The sequence below is a fragment of the Apteryx rowi genome, unplaced genomic scaffold (genome assembly GCF_003343035.1).
Source record: "Apteryx rowi isolate R43461 unplaced genomic scaffold, aptRow1 scaffold_242, whole genome shotgun sequence".
Lineage (NCBI taxonomy): Eukaryota > Metazoa > Chordata > Aves > Apterygiformes > Apterygidae > Apteryx > Apteryx rowi.
Window position 1 is genome coordinate 1,143,315 of NW_020448775.1, and position 22,253 is coordinate 1,165,567.

Consider the following 22,253-nt stretch of genomic DNA (forward strand, 5'->3'; position numbering starts at 1 on the left):
TTTAAGACCTGTTTTTTGTATTTTGCTTTTTAAAAAGGCACAAGGGGCCAGGGAGTCCTAAAATAATTTACACTGGTTTGTTTTACAGAGAGTTTTATGTCTGTTTTTGTGGGTTTGGGGGTTTTTTTTGAATTCTGAAGAAGACAGAGAATAAGCAGGATTGTTGCATTAAATAAATCATGCAGCTAAAATCTTTCTAACTCCATTAGCCCACCCAGGCTTAAATAGTCTCCTTTAAAAGTTATTTGTTTATGTTAACATCTGTTTAAATTAAACAATAGGGAGAAAAGCTTTTTTTGTTTGTTTGTTTAATGATTCAGCATTCCTCTTCACAGAGTTCAGCCTCTTCTGTGCTTTCTGTGATTTTTTTTTTTCCCCAGTATTTGGTTCTGAGAATATTGCTGTTATTCTTTTCCAATCGTGGTTTACAGGAGGTTATGTTGCTTGATAGCAGTGTTCAAGTATGTTGCTTGCCTGTCTTCCTTTCATGTGGTTTGGTCTTCTGTAATCAAAAAGTTGGCCACCATCAAATCAGTTGAGAGGCAGTAAATGCCTTGCTGGAGCACTGGGACCTCTTCCAAATGTTGTCTAAAGATCCTGGATTTATGTTCACCTGAAAAGAACTCTTGTAGCGGTTTTAGCTGCTGTGTTCTAGCTTTAAAATCTGCAATGGCTGGGCTAAAACCCAAACCCTCTATCTCACTGAAAAAATATTGAAAGGCAACAAAAGAGAGTCATAAAGCTATGCTATTCCTATCTTGTGACTTTGGAAAAGTCTGTAGTAGCAAATTCATATGCATAATTAGTGGAAGGGAAGGCAGATTTCAGTGTCAGTTTGAATATATGTTGTTACAAACTGTGAATTAAAAAATATTTTAATCATATCTTCTTCTGTGGCACTTCAGTTTTCTGATATAAAATTTTCTCCTAAAATAGAATCAAAATCTTTGGAGGCTCTGAAGCCCTGCGTTCATTTGTTATAGGACAGTATTTTAAATCTTTCTTGTATAACAAGCCTATGATACTTTTTTTGAAAGTCAGGATTCATTCACTACTTTATTTAGAAAGCTGTGTTTAAAAAAAAACAAAACAAAACACAACTTAAATCTCATAGCAGTTGATCTAACTGCCTGTCGTACTTCAGTCTGGGTTTTGAAATAAGCACCAAAAGGTGAGAAAAATTTAACTGTTATACCCATTAAAATGAAGTGAAAGTATATGTATTTATTTGCTTCAACCTTTTTAGTTAATGAAATAGGGGGTCACCAGTTCTGTCAGTCTCTGCATTTTCTGTGAGTTTGTCAATTTTGCTCGCCAATAAGGTGGAAGGAAGAATTGAGATTAATTATATCTTCTTTAAGATTTAATTTTTATTTAGTATCTTATTGATCCAAGGAGCTCCAAATAATAATCGATTAAAATCACTCCCCCTTCTCTGTTTTCAGTGGAACCATCATAATATCCAATTAATAGACCCCTAGACTAGATGGGAAAGTAGTGAATTCTCAGTACAAGAATTGATTGCAATTAGCTAAATTCTGTTGTAGCAAAAGCCACCAGTTAAAGCCTTTTTGCAAAATAGGAGTAGGATTTAGCCTTACTCAAAATATGGAGATTCAGCAGAATTTTCGCTTTGCTTTAGGCCTTTCTTGACCTTGACTAAGAGATGAAGGCTTTTAGGCACTTTGAGTTCTTTCATAAAAATGACCTGTCAAGCACAGTTAACTGCTAACGTATCATTAAACTACTAAAGCCATGTATATGCATCACTTCCCGTAATCTTCTATGGTTCCACTTTTTTTTTTTTGAAGTGCCCTAAAATCAAAGCACACACAACTGCAGAGTATTTTAGAAATATACAGCGTTATTCTGGTGACACCAGGTGTTGAAAGTAAAAAAATGTAATGCATTATGTATTCAGAAGCATGCCTTTGTTAATTGATAGTTATCTTGGAGTAAACAGTGAACTAGTGAAGGTTTTGTCATTTCACAATAATTTGAGTGTTCTGTTTTAAAAGAAATGTTCACACGCTAAGAGTCAGAAGTTCGTTACCTGCCTTTTAAACCACGTTCAAAATAAAAACATGAAATTCTTGTATTGTTTCTTTCTTCTCTATATTTTAAACCTTAAATAATATGCTGTTTCTTGATTTATAGTTACATCTAGTATAATAACTCACTAGCTAATTATATTATTTTAATTTTTCTTCAGTTAATTAGCATCACTAAGTGATTATTTGCTTAAAGAATGCAGAAGTAAAATTAATTGATATTTCTAAATATCCCTAGACACTTGCTGTCAAATCTGGGACAAATGTTGTTCAGAATAATAACATACTACGGTATTTGAGGATTGAAGTTTACCAGAAATTGATATGCTACATCCTACTTGATGTAGCTTTGGGGGAAGGGGGGCTGGGAGGGCAGTGACTGATTTGTTCAAGAGATGAAATGTAACTCTTTACTGTCAAGTTGGGCTAGGCAGTCCTTTAATAACAAATAATAAAGTCCTTTAAACATTTGTACGGATAATATTTATCTTTAAAATTACCAATTGGCAATGTATTAAGTAGAAAAAATATACTATTTAGTTAATTTGTAAAATCATCCTTTGTAAATTCAGTTCTCCATTCTGAAATGTATTTGATGCAAAGGTATGCAAGTGTTCACCCAGAATTACTTCTTGAGTAAGACCACAGACCAGAGTTGCTTAGGCCACTTCTTAGACCTTCTGAGCTATGAGCCAAGACCTCTCAGTGGAAGCAGTCCATTTGTAAAAGCTTGCTGCCGACTTCTCCATGGTTTTTAGCAGGAGGCCATTCTGTTTAGTCTTAGAATAAAATAAATTATCATCTTGAACACCATTATAAATTTGCTTTAAATTGGGGGGGGAGGGGGGAGTTGCTAATAGAGGAATGTTTAGTTCTGTTTCATACACTGCCCATCATTTGTGCTGAGAGTAGGAGTATGTTGTCACCCATTCTTTTCTGGCATATTGTGCAATCTATTTTTATTTTTTATCTTTTTTTTTTTTTTTTAAGAGTCTAACTTTCTGGTTTTCTCCTAACCTTCTAAAAGAAAAAAATTATTGTCAAGCATACATATATCATTTAGAAGTCACAGAACAATAGCATAGTTATCTTCTAATTTGTGCACATTATATGATTGCATATAGAAAAGACTGAGTAAACTGGATGGTGACACATGAGACCAAAGACTAAAAGAGTAGGATGGATGTATAAATGGCAGCACTTTCTTTCTTTGGCAGATGCTGACAGTTTGGACAAACAGGTGACTTGGGTCTGTACTATCCTGTGTTTCAGTTTGTGCCCATTACCTCTTATGGCTGGGCACCACTGAGAAGAGTCTGGCCCCATCCTCTTGACACCCTCCCTTCAGATACTTATTGGTAAGATCCCTCCTCAGTCTCCTCTTCACCAGGCTGAACAGGCCCAGCTCTCTCAGCCTTTCCTCATATGACAGATGCTCCAGTCCCTTCATCATCTTTGGAGCCCTATGCTGGACTCTCTCCAGTAGTGCCATGTCTCTCTTGTACTGGGGAGCCCAGAACTGGACACAGGACTCCAGATGGGGCCTCACCAGGGCTGAGTAGAGGGGGAGGATCACCTCCCTCCACCTGCTGGCAACACTCTGCCTAATGCACCCAGGATACCATTGGCCTTCTTGGTCACAAGGGCACATTGCTGCCTCATGGTCAACTTGGTGTCCACCAGGACCCCAAGGTCCTTCTCTGCAGAGCTGCTTTCCAGCAGGTCAGCCCTCAGCCTGTACTCATGCATGGGGTTATTCCTCCCTAGGTGCAGGACTCTGCACTTGCCTTTGTTGAACTTCATACAGTTCCTCTCCGCCCACCTCTCCAGCCTGTCCAAGTCCCTCTGAATGGCAGCACAGCCCTCAAGTGTATCAGCCACTCCTCCCAGTTTTGTATCGTCAGCAAACTTGCTGAGGGTGCACTCTGTCCCTTCATCCAGGTCATTGATGAAGAAGTTGAACAATACTGGATGCGGTACTGACCCCTGGGGGACACCGCTAGCTACAGGCCTCCAATTAGACTCTGCGCTGCTGATCACAACCCTCTGAGCTCTGCCATTCAGCCAGTTCTCAATCCACCTCACTGTCCACTCATCTAGCCCACACTTCCTGAGCTTGCCTATGAGGATGTTATGGGAGACAGTGTTGAAAGCCTTGCTGAAGTCAAGGTAGACAACATGCACTGCGCTCCCCTCATCTACCCAGCCAGTCATCCCATTGTAGAAGGCTATCAGATTGGTTAAGCATGATTTCCCCTTGGTGAAGCCATGCTGACTACTCCTGATCGCCTTCTTTTCCTCCATATGCTTAGAGATGGCCTCCAGGAGGAGCTGCTCCATCACCTTTCCAGGGATGCAGGTGAGGCTGACCGGCCTGTAGTTCCCTGGGTCCTCCTCCTTGCCCTTTTTGAAGACTGGGGTGACATTGGCTTTCTTCCAGTCTTCAGGCACCTCTCCTGTTCTTCACGTCTTTTCAAAGATGATGGAGAGTGGCCTAGCAATGAGGTCTGCCTGCTCCCTCAGCACTTATGGGTGCATCCCATCAGGGCCCATGGATTTGTGGGTGTCAAGTATTCCTAAATGATCTCTAACCCAATCCTCCTTGACCAAGGGAAAGTCTTCCTTTCTCCAGACTTTCTCCCTGGTCATTAGGGTCTGGGATTCCTGAGGGCTGCTCTTAGCAGTAAAGAGTGAGGCAAAGAAGGCATTCAGTAACTCTGCCTTCTCTGCATCCTTCGTCACCAGGGTCCCTGTCCCATTCAGCAGTGGGCCCACATTTTCCCTAGTCTTCCTCTTGCTACCGATGTATTTGAAGAAGCCCTTCTTGTTGTCCTTGACATYCCTTGCCAGATTTAATTCCAAACGGGCCTTAGCCTTCCTCGTCGCATCCCTGCATACTCTGACAATGTTCCTATATTCCTCCCAAGTGGCCTGTYCCCCTTTCCACYTTCTGTATGCTTCCTTCTTCTGGTTGAGTTTTGCCAGGAGCTCCTTGCTCATCCATGCAGGTCTCCTACCTCCTTTGCTTGACTTCCTACTCATAGGCATTCACCGCTCTTGAGCTTGGAGGAAGTGATGCTTGAATATTAACCAGCTTTCTTGGACCCCTCTTCCTTCTATGGCCCTAACGCATGGGATTCCTCCAAGTAGGTCCTTGAAGAGGCCAAAGTTTGCTCTCCTTTAGGGCAATGAGGATTAAAATGAGAGGCTTTTTCCAATTTGTTGTTAGTAACTGAGTGTCCAGGGTGATTAGGTCTTTGCTTCGGATAATATGACCACCTCCATAGCCTTGTCTTCATCCTTGTTGCTGTTGAGTTCTGAAGACTGGAAATTAATGAATACTAAAAATGTTGCTGTTGAACAATTACTTATTAAATGTGGGTGACTTTTGGCACCTGGAGCCAATCCTGCCTCAAGTCCAGTTGGGTTTTCCTTTATAGAGTGGCTTTGATCTGGTTGTAACATGGTTTTGACACTCTGGCATTGACTATGTATTGTGCCCATTCGTAGCTGTGCCCATGTATTGTCAACTTGTACACCATTTCGTTTTAGTCCTCTGACTGTCCAGTGCCCCGAAGGGCCTCTGGAAACCTATTCCTGGGGTCAGGCCAGATAATGGTAGGGAGGAGCAATAGTTTTCACTTCTCAAGCTCTCTTAGAGAGGTTGTTAGAACATAGCTTGCTGGAGACAAGCTTCTGATGAAGAGGGGTAGATGGATGTCAAATTTTAAGACTTTGAGAAAAGCTCTTAGGAAATTTTTGTTTGTTTGTTTGTTTTCCTTTTCTGAAGGAAGAAAACGATCAAAGTCCAAGTTGTTAAAGGGGTTGAATGCGTATGGGAATTATGGTCTTGGTGTATTGATGCTAGAGCATGCAAGGGAGCTTTCTGCCAGAACATGCGAAGGAGTTAGGATGGCTTTTGGGAGACCTAGCCATCTGTCTGTAAAGTGGGGCAGAAAATGCAAAGTCACCCTTCTTGGCTCCGAATGAAATGCAAGTGTACGTTGCAAGACACATTGTCTTTTTAGTCTGATTTTATTTTTTCTTGTCTGTAAGTTTAATGTTTATGATGGGCCCTTTGGGGCAGACTTCAGTGTGATAGACTTTTAAACCCTTTCCTGGTTAATGTGACATAAGGTATACTCACACTATTACAGTAGCTGTTACCTGCTTTCTGAGCCAGGTTCTGATTTCTTAGTGAATTAATTGAACTTCTGTTGCTGAGTAAGATTCTGCAGAATCTGAGATTTCATTCAGAATTTTAGAAATGTTTACTTTTTTGTTAAGCTTGTAGAAAAAAATTTCTCATTGTGAATGGCTACGTTGCCTACAGTAACCATCCACACTGGCACAGTTCTAGTGAAGGTGGGAATGATGGGGAACATCAGCAGGTGGCTTTCCTTTAAAAAAAACAAACCACCCCCAGTCCTCCACCCCCCAAAAACCCATTTGCATCTCAGGTGAGACTGTACTATGAAATTACTACCACTTTGGCTGAAGTCAAGCATCAATTCTTGTAAACTGAGGGAAGGAGATCAGGAACAAAGGGACTTGGCCACATGGGTTGCCTGTGTTTCACAGAGTGATAAAAGTAGGCATCACCAGAAGTGAACCCAGAAAATGTCTGTAGATCCATTTGCAATCAGAAGCTTTTCATTTGGAAGGATAAAGTCTTCTGACTTGCTCTTCCCATCCATCCCATCCTTAGTTCAATGACATTGAAATTGAAAAGTATATGAGGAAATGAATGGGAAGATACTCTACATACTACTGAGTACTTGGTACCTCTTTTAAAAGCTGTAATCCCAATGAAGCAGGGAAATAAAATAAAGCCTGTTGCAGCAGATAACAAGTGTTGTCTTATTTCCAGAGCTGAGCCCTGGGAAAGGATGGATATAGTGTTTCTGTTTTCACTCTGTCTCAGGTCCCATGGCATAGGCAGTGGATACTAATTTGGCAGTTACCCTTTTCATGATTGAGAAAATACATGCATCCACTTTGGTCTACTCTTTTGCCTACTAAAGTAGCCAGGTTTGCAGTGCTCCTTACTAACAATTTTGTCCCATATTTGGGGTGTGCAAGGAGGCTACTGTGAGCAGGAGAAGTTAAAGCTGGTCTGAGGATCTGCTAATTTACATTTGAGACTTAGTCACCTTTGCTTGTGATCTGCTCCAGTCGTAACTTGGCAACATCTTAAGATCTTGCCTGAGACATTCAGAACGTGTTCCAGTCTTTTAGACTTTGGTATTTTCTTGTCTGCCCCCCTGTGTCTCTTTCCCAAACACAAAAGACTAGATCTGAAGAATGGGTGTAGCAGGACACCTCCTAGATATTTGAATGCCTCAAAGGCAAGCCAGTATGTTGTGATGTGCACCTGAAGTAACTTTGAAGATTTTTGTGAAGATTTATTCACAGCCTCTGTGAACTGGAGGCAGGAATGCTTCTTTTTTAGCAAAAAGGAAAAATTTTTCAGCTACTTTTTGCTGCCATAATAGAGGAACATATTATGGACAGAGACCACCTGGTTTGCAAAAGTAAAATCCTTCAGAAGACTACCTGGTGATGTTTTGGAAAAAAGAAGCTTGCTTTGGGGCACATAGTATCTTCTTCAAATCATTAAATACAGGCACCCACAACTGTAGAAAAAGAAGTAATAGCTGTCTACCCTAAAATAACACAACTCACGCAACTGCATAAAGAATATATGTATAAAGAATAATAGTTTCAGACCTTATTTGCAAGTCTAAACCATTTCAGCTCTTTGGGGCTTTTCTTTTCTTTTTGTTTCATTTTGTTTTTTAACTCTCCTAAAATAGAATGATCCAAGGAAATGAAAAACCTACTAGTCTGTCTCTGCCCTTGTGATTTTCACTGAAGTTTCTGAGTATAGATCAGGTCACTAGCAGGCAGCTTTCTAAATGAGATTTTTACCTACTTTTTGTGATGCTTCCAATGCTTCCTTGAAATACTTGTGGCTGTGCTGCTTATTGCAGCTATGTCACATTGGTGGCTTTTACAAATGTCTGATGTGGCTGACGAGGACTATATCCTGGGCATGATACAGCTGTTTACTTTCAACCGCTGTGTGCTCATTCGTGTGAGAACTGGGGTGTTCATGATGAACAGGAATGATTGGAAAATGAGCATGTGAATTTCTGAGACTGCGAAACATAAGTGGTTCCTTTTGAGTGCTCTTTCCCCTGGCCCAAAGCTTGGCTTCTTTCGCTAATTGATTGAGCAAAATACCCAGAGTGTCTTCTGTGTTTGCCTCCAACTGATGAGTCCTCAGTTTCTATCAGAAGTTCTTGTCAGTGGTTCCTAAGCATATGTTTCTTCACCTTGTGTCTTTAAAAGCCACCTTATTTCAATAGGGCTATCTTGTATGTCTGTAGCGTGAACCAGTCCTCCTCAGTATATAGCAGGCACAGATTGGATAGGCACGCAACTACTTGCTTTATCAGGGTCACTAATAAATAAAGTAGCATTGATCCCTGAGGAATGAGACCAGTAACTTCTGTCCATCCTGATTACTTCCATTTGAATATAGCCTATTATAATCTTCCCTTAATTAACTGCTTATTCATATATGATTCTTTCCTGTCACTTCCTCTGGAGATAATAATTTCATTGCATATTATATAAAATGTTTTACTTTAAATATATTAAGCCTATTGTGTTATCCTTGTCTAAGGAGGAAGCAGATTCTTCTAATGACATTACTGTGGCTTTTTTACATTCAAAACCACATTGCATATTATTCCACTTCTCATTTATTTCCAATACTTGATTTTGTTCTCCTTCCTTTATCAAGTTAGTAACAGAGATTCCCTTTCAAAGGTCACTGAAAAGAGTCTTCAGAGCATGTATAAAGCTATTTTCATTTATTTAAATATTTTATTTGGAAATAATTGTCTCATATGTGTATATAATTCAGATTAATATTATATAATATTTTTCTATTACAGCTAGGACTCTGGTTTAAGATGCATTTGATTTACGGCTTCATTCCAGGGATCCTGCACAGTGGCAAGGAGACCTTCAATTAGAATAATAGAAATAGAATAATGCCATAGTAAAACTAAAATAGCTCTTTTTGCCTTCAGATAAGAACTGCAAAAGTATTTCTAGGTAGGAGCGCAGTGTTGGGTAATTATTTCTATCAGCATTTCTCGTGAGCCTTTTGTAGTTCCAGAAGAGTTTTAAGGGCTTTTGTAGCTGTTTCTCTTCATCTCTCAGTAAATGTAGACCTTCGTTAAATTTTACATCAGCCTACGAAACACCTATTTCTGCATCAGAGACCGAAACACTCCTCACCTGAAGGGATTAGATTTCATTCAACACATTCTTATAGGACACAAGCAAACAAATTGGGAATTTCACATCTCGGGTTTTTTTGATCCTACCAAGCAGGAGAATATTTGAGATTCTAGTCAGTGTGCCTTCTGGATCTGAAAGCAACTGCTCTAGTGCCTTTCTGAGAGCCATTTCAGGCTTTTTCAGATGCCCCAGGAGTGTGTATTTGTTTCCTCTGTGCAGAATGTAGTAGAGCAATAAAGGTATCTGCTTGGAGATAAGGATGCTTTCCCAACTGATGAAGAAGGAGATTAGGTTTGTTTCAGATTTCATTGCAGGATTTTGCATGTCTTTCTTGGTGAATAAACATCAAGTCTGGGAAACTGAAAAGAACTTTTTACTTTTGCTTTTCATAATGATCTGTGACTTTGTATCTTTTTTATACTAAACTTGGTGCTAATCTCTAAATAGAAGTGATATGCTTCAGTGGGACTGAAGTAATTATATACATCTGTGTGTGGTTCTTTGTAGTTTTGATGTGGGGTTTTGTTTTGTTCTGGATTTTTGCCTTTTATTATATTAGGAAATGGTAAAATAGGTTTGTTGCTGAGATGTAGATTGGATGTTTCTTCTTGATTTTTTTTTTTTTTTAAACCAAGCTGCAAGCTGAAATTCACTACAAAAACAGAAAGCAAAAGGTCTTTTTATTAAATAAAACTACCTGATATGCATAGTTTATCAAAATAAGGCTTGCATAGAAATTTAATTAATTAGGCAAATAAGATAACTGCCGTTAGTGAATTGAGCTGATTTGTTTTGTTACCAGTATCTCGAGATGTAAAAAATTATGCTTTTACACAAATTTGATTATTAGATTGAAAGGATGGAAGAAGCTTCCCTTTAAAATAAAATAAAACCTCATAGTCAATTTCTTAGCTTTAAAGAAATTGCTCCTGACCTGAATAAATTGAGTAAAGTGAAAGGAAAATATTTCTGTGTTATCTGCAGAATGAGGATCTGTTGGTAAAATTTGGTGAGCCGTTCACATTTGGGAGTGTTCAGCCAGTGGCTATCTCCAGATTAGTGGTTTGCCTTCCTTCAGAACTATAGGAGCAAACCAATATTTTTACAATATTGTTTTATTATTATTTGAATACTCCAGATTTCATTTTGTCCACTCATAGTAACCTCATCGGTGGTCCTCCAAGTGTCAAGAAGGGCTTCTCCTTCCTCCGCTGCTACCTAGTGGCCTACATACAAATAAAAAGCATTAATGTTAATACATCTTTTATGACTATATGTATACCATTATTATCCACCACCCTTTCAGACGCCGACAAAATTCATATGACCCTGCTTAAGAAGKAACGTGCTTGACCCCATCCCACACTGTCAGCCCTCTCTAGGGAGAATCCTTGCTGGATATTTAAAATAGCGGTTGCATTTAAATCTAGTGGTTCCTCCAGTACAGCTGTTTTTAATCTTTCTCTCTTTCCTTTTTTTTGTGGGTCACTAACAGTTTCCAAGAGAAGCATGGCTTTGTATAGAAATTTTCTATATATAAAATGTATATGCAGTTCTTTTCCTTGGCCCTTAAAAGCAGCCTATAGTTTCCCAAGGAACCATAGACTGAAAAAACAGTTTGTCAGGGTTTTCTGATGCTTCATTTCTGCCAGATTCTTTAAGGGATTGTGTTTCGGTAGCCGGTCTGCGCTGGTGTATGTGGGTGATTTTCAGAAAAAAAAAGTTCCTAGGTTTATATATATATGCAGTATTCCTAGATTTATACCCAGATTTTATTTCCGGTTCATTAGTGGAGCAGATTTCAATCTCGTAACTCGTGCGCTTCAGTTTTGGTTTTAACGAGGTTAAAATGGCCTCACGGCGTCATTACACCTCACCTGGGCCAGCCGCCGGTGCCTTTGCCTGGCTTTTGCCTTGGCGAGAGCAAGGGGCTGCTATTGCCGGCTGGTTTTTCGGTGCCTCCTGTCCCGCTTAAGTCCCCGTCCCGCAGGGAGGGGAGAGAGGAGTGACATTTCTGAAGAGGGAGTTTTGCCACGCTGTGACCTGGGCGTCCCTCCGCTCCCCATAAAGCAGGAAATTATTATTGCACAGGGGTTTTCCGATCCCCTTCCAGCGCTGCTTTGTGGCAATGTACCTTGTGCAGCCGTCTAGGACAACCCTGGTCTTTTCTCCCTTCCATTTCCCTCTCTCACCATCTTTTCAGTGCAGGAAAAATATGTTTGTTCCCAGGCTTAGGTACTTGGGCAGTTTGCTCTGTTTCACAGGCTAAGATGCGACTCTCGATACAAAATAGCTAACTGAACATTGTGGGTATTGGCATGTAAATCAGTGTGCTGACCTTGCTGGGAAAACTGTTTCCAAGCTTCAGACTGTATTCTGGGTTTCAGGATGTCGGCATTTGAAACAATGCGGTATGCTCTGCATGTCAATGACAGAAACCGCTTCAAATTCACAGTAGTATTTGAAACTGTACTGGGAGCAGCGCTAGCACAAGGGGGGTGCACTGCCGAAAGTTGTTTCCTACGTTTTTCTGTAATGGCAGTCCGGCATTTAATTTTTTTCTTTCTTTTTGTGTAGATATAAGAGTTTAAGCATCTAAAGGTGCAGAGATGAGATATTGCTCCATATGTCATTTAAGTCAAGCATCCCGTACTTGAAATGACACCGTAAGGGCATAATGCTGAATGGGATTTTGAGAAGTTGTCTAGTCTGTGAGCTTACCCTAAGGCAGGATTAAGGGTATTATCCATGAGAGTTTGGATAAATACCTATTTTTCAGTACTTCCAGTGAAGAATAAGATGTTGAGGTATCATAGAGTTCTTCCAAAATTGCAGCCCATTGCTCAACAGCAGTCAAAAAGGCTGAATGTTAGGCATCAGTGGGAAAGGAATGTGAGCAAAACAGGAAACGTGATTTATGTCACTGTATAAATCCATGGTTTATCCACTCTAGAATATTGCAATTCTGTTTCCCCAGTCTCAGAAAACTATAACAGAACTAGGAAAGTTAGAGGAAAGGGTCACAACAGTGATCAAAGCTAAGGAGTGTTTTCTGTTTTGTTAAATACACATGAATTTTTCAGCCTAGAAGAGAGCGAGAGCTAAAAAACAGCAGGAGGTGTGGAGAAGGTGCATCAGTCTCTTTGACTCGGAAGAACGGGCCTCAGGTGAAGCTGGCAGGTGGCAAGGAAAACCCAAAAAGTGATTTCGGTCTCGCGCACACACGTGCAGGTTAGCTGTGGGACTGCGGCCACCTTTACTGTGGGCTCTGGATGCTCATGGGGGCTCAGAAAGAGATCGAGCCAGTTCACAGGAGGAAAAATCCTTTATGCGCTACTAAATCATTGCCTCAAGCTCAGAAAACCTCTGGACTTGACTTCCGGAAAGGYGCCACTGTCTTCTTGCCCTGTTCTTGTGCTCTTCCCTTGGTGTCTGCAATAGGCTACTGTCAGATGGAGGATGCTGGGCTGGAAGCATCTTTGCTGTGACTTACAATGGTCATTCTTGCATCCTTACTGCTTTTATCATTAGGAAGCTTTTCTGAACTAACTTGGTTATTTTGCGCTGGCATTTTGGCCTGCTGTTTGTTCTGGCTGGTATGTACGCAGAGAACCAGTTGTCCGTTCTTTGAAACTTTCACCTATAGTTTTAGGTAATTATGCCCCATCTCATCAGCTCCTTCTTAGGCTCCACTTGTTCAGTCTGTGCCCCAAAATAATATTTGTAGACTTCTTTTCTCAGTGCTCTCCCTGAGCTCTTCCTAACTACCTTTGCAGTCCATATGTTTTCAAAATGCGGTATCAAAAACTTGATACAATATTCTGAGATGTTATTAGAAAAATTTCTTCATGTATTCTGTAAAGCTATTTATATGCTTGTGTAAAAGTTACCTTCATGGCATGTCACTGTCAGTCATATTCAGCTGGGTCCTTTTGCTCAGAAGTGCTTTAGATGCTTGTTCCCCATCCTCTCTGCATGGTAAACTGCCACAGCGTTGCAGTGTAGCACCTTACCTGTGCAAAGCAATCCTGCTTTTTTTTTTTTGACTGTTTTTCTTTGGGTAAGGTTTTTTGGTTCGGGTTTTTTTTTTTTGCTTTGGGGAGGGAGAGTTGCGTTTTTGTTTCAGTTTGGGGGGATTTTTTTGTTTTGGTCAGAACCGGATTTGCCACATCCATCGACTTTCCTCCTTTTCTTGTCCTCCCGATGTACTTGCATCCCCTCCTGTCTCTGCATCGTCTAGAGCTTTAGTACGTTAATCAGAGTCTAAAAATACACCTCGCATGTTTGTGCCGCACACCCCGACATATTTTTGTGAGCGGTGATTTTATTTGGTTGTCGTTTGGAGCCCTCTGTAACTGCTCACAGCAGTATGCCCTCTGGGAATAGAAATCTCTTTGGTGACAATAAAAATTAATCTAACGAAGTTTCTCAACACAACAGAATTGATCATGATTTAAAACAGTTTCAAACAGATAAAAAACACACATTTGCCCTGATGCCAAATTAGTGCTGGGGACTTTAGCAGTGATGCTAAAGGAAGGGAAGACTTCCCATCTCCGGCCCCGAGTAAGAAATATGTTCAAGGCACTCAAGCTTAAGCGCAGGCATATTTGTCAGTTTTGTGATATAAACTATCCAGGGGCAAAAGGAGAAGTATCTGCGAAGCAGGTTAAGTGCCGTCCCAGGTAGTGCCCGGTGGTGGCGCGGGTTACTATAACACGCCTGTTTGTTCTCACAAGCCGGTGCTTCATCGCTGCTGCGCGAGCGACCGCTGAGTGGGGCCCGTAACCTCCCGATTTCAAAGGAGCCATCGTTTCAGCGGTGCCGCTGCGGTTAATGCAAGAAAGGTGTCTCGCCATCAACTTTTCCGAGGTATTCGGCGAGGTTGGAAAGGGGTCGGCCCGAGCAGGAAGCCCTTGTCTGCGCTGTTAAGAAAATAGCGAGTAACAAAATGAAAGCATCAAAGAGCCAACAGGATGCGGTCCCCTGAGTCCTCCCTGGCATGCGAGTCCCTCTTGAAAGTTAGCATTGAGTGACGGGTGACCTTAAAACTCACTTCATTCAAACAGCCTGAGCTCAAGTTTAAAGTTCAAGGCATTTTGTTTTTTCACCTGTTTCCTACAGTTTTAAGAAACTTCTGAAGAATTAATGTGTAACTATATCTGGTCACTGAGCCAACACTGAGAATTTTTCTCAAGGGAAAATAATGTTACTGTATAGAGAGAGGGAGAGAAATGGATACTTTCTGAGCCGCAAGAAAATGTTTCCACAAAATAAAACCCAAAACCACTGTTACTGCAATCATAAACATCCCTGGGGCCGGCATAATACACGTACTATTTCGTATTTCATTTTTAAAAGAAGCCGGTAGGATCCAATAATTGTCTGAATCACAGTTTGGGGGGGGGGGTTGTTTTTGTTTTTTTAAGAAAAGGCTGTTTATTGTCGACGCTGCTGCTGTTGGGGAAACGAGGCAGTGGCCTGGCTTTGGGCACGACCTGGGAACAAAGAGCCTCATCGGGACAGTTTAGTTTAATCCGCAATTATGCGTTGACGAAGGCAGCRTTTAGCAGTTGGTCTCCTGGCCATCGCTTTCTCGCAGTATTTGAATCATTGGATAGCAAGGAAAAAAATTAAAAAAAATAAAGCGCCACGCAGAAACGCTGTCGTTAGACGAGGGCGGCCGCGAAGGCAGCGGTTAAACCTTGTGGCTGCTCATCCCCGACACCGGCCTGGGCTGCTGCCCGGCGTCGTTCGCAGCCGGAGCGTACTTTAACCCAGCAGCCCCTTCTCGCTCCCTGATCCTAAAGTAGTTGTTGTGTTTTCTCGTCTTAAACCTTGCGTAACCAAGTGACTAGCAAGAGCTTCCACCAGCGGGTTGGACAGGTCATTTTTCATAGTTAAAAAAAAATAGTTTGAAGAGACGACATACCGATTTCACTCGCGTTTCCCCACGTCATTAAATTTTAATGATCATGGTATGAATATTTCATGAAAGTACCTTTTCAGTGGGTTTGTTTTGTCCTGGCAGCTAATACACAATATAGAGTCTGATGATCTTTATTTTTTTTCCTTCCCCCCTGTAAGGCAGTTTAGTATAGGTATGAGGTGTCACAGTGGATTAAATGAGAGAAAGCAACTTCTGGGTGTCGTTGTTGATTACTCAGTCAAGGGATGCCGTGCTGTCAGGAGCTGTTTGCAGCTGCACAGGGAAAGCCTTTGAAATGAAGACCTGAAAATTAAATTCTGCTCTTTACTGTCCTGCCACAAGGTGGCTGAAAATGGTTTTAAAGCATGCAGTATGTGAATGCTACAAATTATGCTAATATGTATAACCGGTTTTCTAGAGTGCAATATGCAACACACAGAAGATTGGCTTTATTACATAGAAAATTGTATAAATTGTGTTTATAGGCCCGTACATTCAGAAAATGTTTTTTATCAAATTTATTTCAGTCACTTCTCAGCTGAGGCTGTAGTGTCCGTGGGTTTGGTTTTGTTTTTTAACAAAACAAAAAGTCCGTGTATTCAGTTTATCCTGGGTGAATGATAAGAGCGGCTGTAGAAGGAAGTTACCGTGCAGTTATAAGGGGAAGTTTAACAGCTAGTCTTTTTTTTTAAATCACAACTTTTGAAGTACTGCAAATCGCAGGCTTGTAAGACACTGTTTATGCTTAAACAGTGTTTGAAACATCAGATTCCTACTTGATTTCCAGTTATACTGCTTGGTGAATTCATTTACTTAAATGTTAAAACAAAAACACCTATCCAAATCTTGGTTAGCATTTTTTTTTTTTTAACTGTGCAGGATCTGTGGTTGTGTGACCTATGTATTTCTTTAAATCGGTATTAATCAAATGTTTCCAAATAGCCAGATACTGTGCAATAAGAACCGTGTACTTAATTTTTGGCAATTTCAGTAGTTGTAACACTTTTCCCTCAAAAATTTTCCAAAGCTTATCTTCAGATATACAGTAGGGATAAATCTTTTGTTTAATGGAAATGAAGCATATCTTTTCTTACAGATGCACCACTTGCTTTTGAGCTTTTTACGTGTGTTTTAGGTTTCCCTTTTTATTTTTTAACTTATTAACTCTGACAAGTAACCTCTTGGTTGTGAACAATTTAATTCACAATTCATTTTTCTGATTCAAAGTGAACACGAGTGCCCTAATCCCCTAATGGGAATTAATTGCATGTTTCAGTGCTTAACTCTGATCCTTTCTCAATCCCCACTGGGACAAGTTTCTTCCTGAAGGATCTGTGTTTGTTATTCAAACACAGTCTGAAAGGTAATGATTTTTCTTATAAAAGGGAGTCAGACCAACTGAATATTAATGTTCTTTTCATTGTGAGGGAATGAGCTGCATCCAAAAAACTCATTTATGTCACGAAGGATAAATTATGCTGAAGTATATCTAATAAAATAGAGAAAAACATCAGTGTGGTCTTTTTCCTTAAGTGAAAGCTGTTTGCCAGTAAATAAAGGCATACACCATTTCTGCTTGGAAAACTGTTTTATGTTGCAGAGGCAAGTTGTTCATTTCACCAAGGGGGAAATCCTGATCAGTAATGTACCCTTTTGGATAGTCTAGCTGATCTAAGAGTTTACTGAAATAAGAGCAATTAGCAGAGAACTTGTTAATTTTCTACTTCCACTCTGTTTTTAAGGCTTTCTCAAACTCTCCGAATGCCATTTAATAACCCTCTCTCCGAAGGCAGTTGCACGTGCTCCTCCGATGCTCAGTGGCTGGCAATTAGCTGCCAAACTGCTGCRTGGGGTGAAACTGAGACGGTCTCTGAACAGCTTAGGGATGGGCGGCAACCTCGGGAAAACCATCAAGCAATGCAAAACTGCTTTCGTTACACAGAAACCATGGGGGATGAGCAGGGGGTAGCGTGAAAAATAACCGAGGAACGAGGAAGGTACTTTTTTTTTTTTTCTTCCCGTCTTTTAGTAAAGCAACCCTTTTCTGCCATATAAACCCATATTGAGTGTTTTGTGCTCACAATTAAAACACAATTGTCCGTGGTCCGTTTGCTTCCAAGAGGTGGCTCACGCGTGTGTAAAGAGGCTACTCTGGGCCCAAGTGGTTTAGCGGAACGTGACTTTCAGGTGTTTGACGACGACCTGAAGAGCTGTATTTTACTGGGCATTGGCTGCCAACACACACAGTTTCGATTTTGTTAACACTGAAATACAGGATCCCCCTCCTCCCTGAGATAAATGGAAGTCATATTTGTCCCGTCCCGCTGGCTCAGACAAGAAGGGTGAGCGTGCTCCCAAAGACCCTGTCGTCTGGCCTTTTCGGCTCTGTAAATTAGGTTTGTCAGCTAAGAGTTATTAAAAGCAGGGAAGAGAACTGTTTTTTTCCCCTGAATAAGTAGGACAAATGTGTCCTTGTGCTTGTGATGGCAGCTTTCAAATAGCACAGACTTGGTTTGGATGCGAGTCCTGTTGGCCGCCCCCACCTCTTCCCCCCAGGCCCACACGAAGCTGATATTTGGCTTTACTTCTCAGCAGCCRCGAGTCAGCCCCGGGGACCTCCAACCCCTCGGCCTCTTCCATCGACCGACTCAACTTCGGGCTAAGCGTCCTAGCCTACCTCATTTTGCAGCACAGCGTTTGTTTTTTAAGGTCTGGTGCAAAGCCTTTTCATTCCTCTTAATGACAGTTCCTCTGTCTTGGTGATGTCCCAGTTTATACCTAGTTAGCTTGCTGCAGCTACAAGCATCATGTTTCTTGCTTTTTTTTTTTTTTTCTCCTCTCTTTTTTTTTTTAAACATTGTGACCAAGCTGTACTGTTATATGAAAAAATATTCACATTCAAGTGCTGCTATCGTGCATCATAATGTGACTGGAAGTTTGAATGCTTTAATCTGCTTTTGAAGGATTAATGCTACTGTGCTTTATTATACCATGAAGCAACTAGACGCTCAAACTTCCAAACTGAAATCAAGCTCTTTCTGTTATTGATTAAAATGTGGTTTCTCAAACATTGAATACTGCTACGGCGATAGGAGACCATGAGCAGAAGAGGGAGGTAACTAGGGCCTTGTCCCAAATTGTGTTGGACAGCAGCCACAAGGCTGCAACACTGGGTGCTCCCGGGCTGGTGCTTGACCAAATACATCAGGTCAGACTGTAAAAAAAAAAAAAAAAAAAAAACTCCAAAGGAAGAAAATAAAAAATAAAATACCTCCGTGGCTCCACTCCTGCAAATTGCAATAACTAGACTTGGTAGGGCTAGTCAAACCATAAATGCAGTAGACCAACATAGTAAATTTTCTGCTTAACTAAACTGAACTATGATTTTTTTTTTAATTTGTTTTTTTCCATAGCGGATGTGCTAATTGGAGCTTGTTTCCATCACTGGGACAGCTCCCTGGATTGCTTCTGGTTTGTCACTAAGCACGATGCCACGCTAACTGCAGCAGGGCTCCTATAATCATGAGAAAGAGAAACTCAAGAAAAGCTCTAGTTTTAATCAAGCTCAGAGATGCACTGGCTAATGCAGATGCTGTAGAGAAACAATGGGATATAATTTGATTACAGCAAAGAATTACAGGAATGACTTTCCCCTGATGTCTCCTTACAGCTTTTTAAGCAATAGTTTTAAAAGATACTCAAATTTAGTATGATTTTTAAACAAGGTGTAGAACTGTGAGACTACCTTTGCACATGCCCTTCCAGTTCTGCATGTAGGGGATGGGTTTGTGCGCACGTGAGCCTTTCTCCAGTCCGCGGTGAACTGTCGGCTCAGCACATTAGCCAGCACAGTCGCCTGTAACGTGTGCCTTTTTGCCCCTCTGCCCCCTTGCAGGTGCGATGGCTCGTGTCTTCGTGTACGGCACGCTTAAGCAGGGCCAGCCCAACTACCGGCACATGCTCAACACSGCCAAGGGCGTCGCGAAATTCCAAGGACGGGGCCGCACCGTGGAGAAGTACCCGCTGGTGATCGCTGGAAAATACAACATTCCTTACATGCTGAACATCCCGGGCACGGGACACCACGTGGCYGGAGAGATTTATTCTGTCGACGACCAGATGCTGCAGTTCCTYGATGAATTCGAAGGCTGCCCAGACATGTATCAGCGCACCCCCATGAGCATCGAGGTGGTGGAGTGGGAAGGGAAGAGCAGCGCGCCTGGTGAGAGGCCGGCCGCGTGCCGCGTCATGGAGTGCTTCGTGTACAGCACAACCACCTACCAGCCCGAGTGGGTGCATCTCCCCTACTATGACAATTACGATTCCTCGGGGAAACATGGCCTTTCCTACGTGCTACGGGAGAGTCGGGATTAGATGCGGGAGAGCACGCGGCAAGGAGAAGACGGAGCAYCAAGCACATGTCCATCGGCAGCCCCTCCGGGAAATCCGTAATGCCTTTTGGTTAAAACGCACGCTCTTTTGTAACCTTCTGAACACAAAAGTATCGAGTCTAACGTTAAGGTATCCTAGCCCTAGSAACTGGAACTCACCCCAAACTTGTAAAAATGCTGCTAGCCCACTAACCTCATGTGAGTAACTGGTTTTGCTTGACAAGTAGAATAACTGGATCTGTGCACACCAGTTTTGGGGGTTAGGTTTTTTCCTCCACTCCCCTCCCCTTGCCTCAGTAAATGACTGAGGTAAATGAAAGGCAGTTGAACTGGCTGATTTTTGACCTGAATTGGTAAATTTTTGTGCGTGTTCTCCAAGGTGGGTGGAACAATAATACTATTGCACTAATAGCTAGAACTGATTAAAAATCACGTCTGAAAACAAAGTAAAACAGACCTCACATTTAATATTGACTTGTTATAGTGTTTATTAGGTTACTGAATGTAAACAGGGGCAAGCAAATGTCTCTTGAGGAGAAATGACTGCATAGATATTATGCGCTTCACGAAAAATCTGAAATCACTGTAGAAATAGTGGAGAGAAAAGACTCTTCTTTCTTACTCTATGTTGCAACATTATTCTGAAGAGATGACTATTTTTAAAACATTTTTAGTTTTCTAAGGTGCTTTGAAGAAATATTCATAATATAAGAGAATTACATTTAAAATCATATTTTTAATTTAGCATCGTAGCACTCTAGCTACCTTTACAGTTCACTGAGTAACTGTGGGACTTGGGGAACAAAAAAAAAAAAAAAAAAAAGAAAAAGAAAAAAAAAAGAAAAAAAAAGAAAAAGCAGACCTGATTTTAGCTGCCTACTGCACTGCACCAGATGCAGCTGTTGTGAGCGCTTATTATCAAGGTGACTTTTAGCCAAGCACTTTAGTGCAGAACTTGCAACCATATGCAAACTAAATTTCCTATGGGGGGGGGGGGAGATTTTTATATACTTAATACAGGTCCTCTGGATAATTTTTATAAAGATTATTGCAATATTTAAAGCAAACAAAAAAAAACTACAGAAAGAAGACTCTTCCCTTGGACCCCCACCACCCCTGCTTGTCTCTGCACTATCTATCTGGGAAAATCATGGTTTTCTTCTGCTACCCTACTATGCCTTATATTTTCCATCAACTGCATGTTTGGTACATATGTATCATACAATATACAAAGCTGCCGAGGGGGCAAGGATATGGAATGTGCTCCATGGAGTGAGCTAAAGTACAATTAAAGGTACTAAGGATACGGTTAAAACCAATGATGTCCTCCTGCTTCCTCAGCAGTAGCTCTGTGATGCCCAGGGGAGATCAGCGCAGTGATTGAGGGTAGGGTGGCAACCTCAACTTGCTCGTAACAGGCACTACTGCATCTCACTTAGGGGAAAAAAGACAGAAGGCTGATTTTTCTGTGGTAAGCCAATTAAACAATTAAAAAAAATAATAAGGTAAAAAAATATGAGCGAAGTATCCTACTTTTAAAGTTTTAGGGCAAGCTGCAGAATCTGAAATGTGTTCCTTTTAAAAGTTGCAAGAGGGCATTAAGGAAATTCATGGTAATGTCTGCAGGGTCTCTGCCTCAGTTTCTCTAACTGCAAAAGCATTAATTTTCCTGGCAGTCAGGTACTACCAAAACACTCTACTTATTCATTTTGATGGTTTTTGTAAGCTAATTAAGACAGTAGATGCCCRTACAACATTACTCCCCTCCTTGGCCACGTGATTTAATCATTGACGTCGCTAATAACATGGAATAATAACAACTGTTTCAAACACAAGGAACCTCTCTGGTTGAAAACGAGTCACCACCCCTGCCATGGCTTCTCCCCACTGCCACCCTTCACCTTCTGGTGAAGGGTCCTGGTGTCTCTGGCTGGAGAGAGGTTGTTTTTTTTTCCAGGAATTAGTGTGACCCTGCAGATCCCAGGTGAGAAAATGCTAGCAAGCCCCCCTCCTCCCTGAGGTAGCAGTACAGGCAAAGCAGGAAGGCTGACTTGCTACAGAATTAGGCAGCCAGGTTTAGCAGGACATGCCACAACATCCCGTGGCAACAAGCTCCTCAGAGGAAAAAAGAAAAGAAAAAAAAAAAAAGCGCCATTTATCTGTTCTAACCACATCCTCAGCTAATAAGGGCTCAGAGGATCCAGGGAAAGGTATCTACCTATCTAAAATAACAACCGTCCCTGGGAACCTCTGCCAGGAGCCTAAAGCTGGAGAGCCAAGCCCAGCTAGGAAGAATTTAATGTGGAATATGGTTACTTTCCAGGTAGTATCTACCAATTTTCTATTCATTAGGTCAAAGGGAGTGTTAAGAGTCTGGATAAAGAAATTGGACATTGGCATATGGCAAACAATGACTGTCTGTGGGATGATTCTGGGCGGATTTAGATTTTTTTTAATCGTGGTTCAAAGTGACCAACATCACTAGCCAGCCTGGTGCTGTAGTACCCTGCACAAGGGTATAAGAGAGACATGATGGGTCTTTCATCTTTGTAGGAACCAAAACTA

The 22,253-nt window shown here is 41.3% G+C and overlaps 1 protein-coding gene across 5 annotated transcripts in view; it reads left to right on the top strand.

The window, feature by feature from the left end:
* GGACT (gamma-glutamylamine cyclotransferase) overlaps positions 1-20,484 on the top strand; it is a 37,144-nt gene extending 16,660 nt beyond the window's left edge. For 2 of the 5 annotated variants that reach the window (XM_026066541.1, XM_026066545.1), the window contains one exon: positions 19,193-20,484. In XM_026066541.1, the coding sequence (XP_025922326.1) occupies positions 19,193-19,671 (479 nt within the window). In that variant the 3' untranslated portion in view covers positions 19,672-20,484. Of the gene's footprint in view, positions 1-16,882; positions 17,295-17,841; positions 18,007-19,192 lie in introns of those variants that run through there. The other 3 variants (XM_026066544.1, XM_026066543.1, XM_026066542.1) reach the window with 3 other exon arrangements.
* Positions 20,485-22,253: the final 1,769 nt, after the last annotated feature.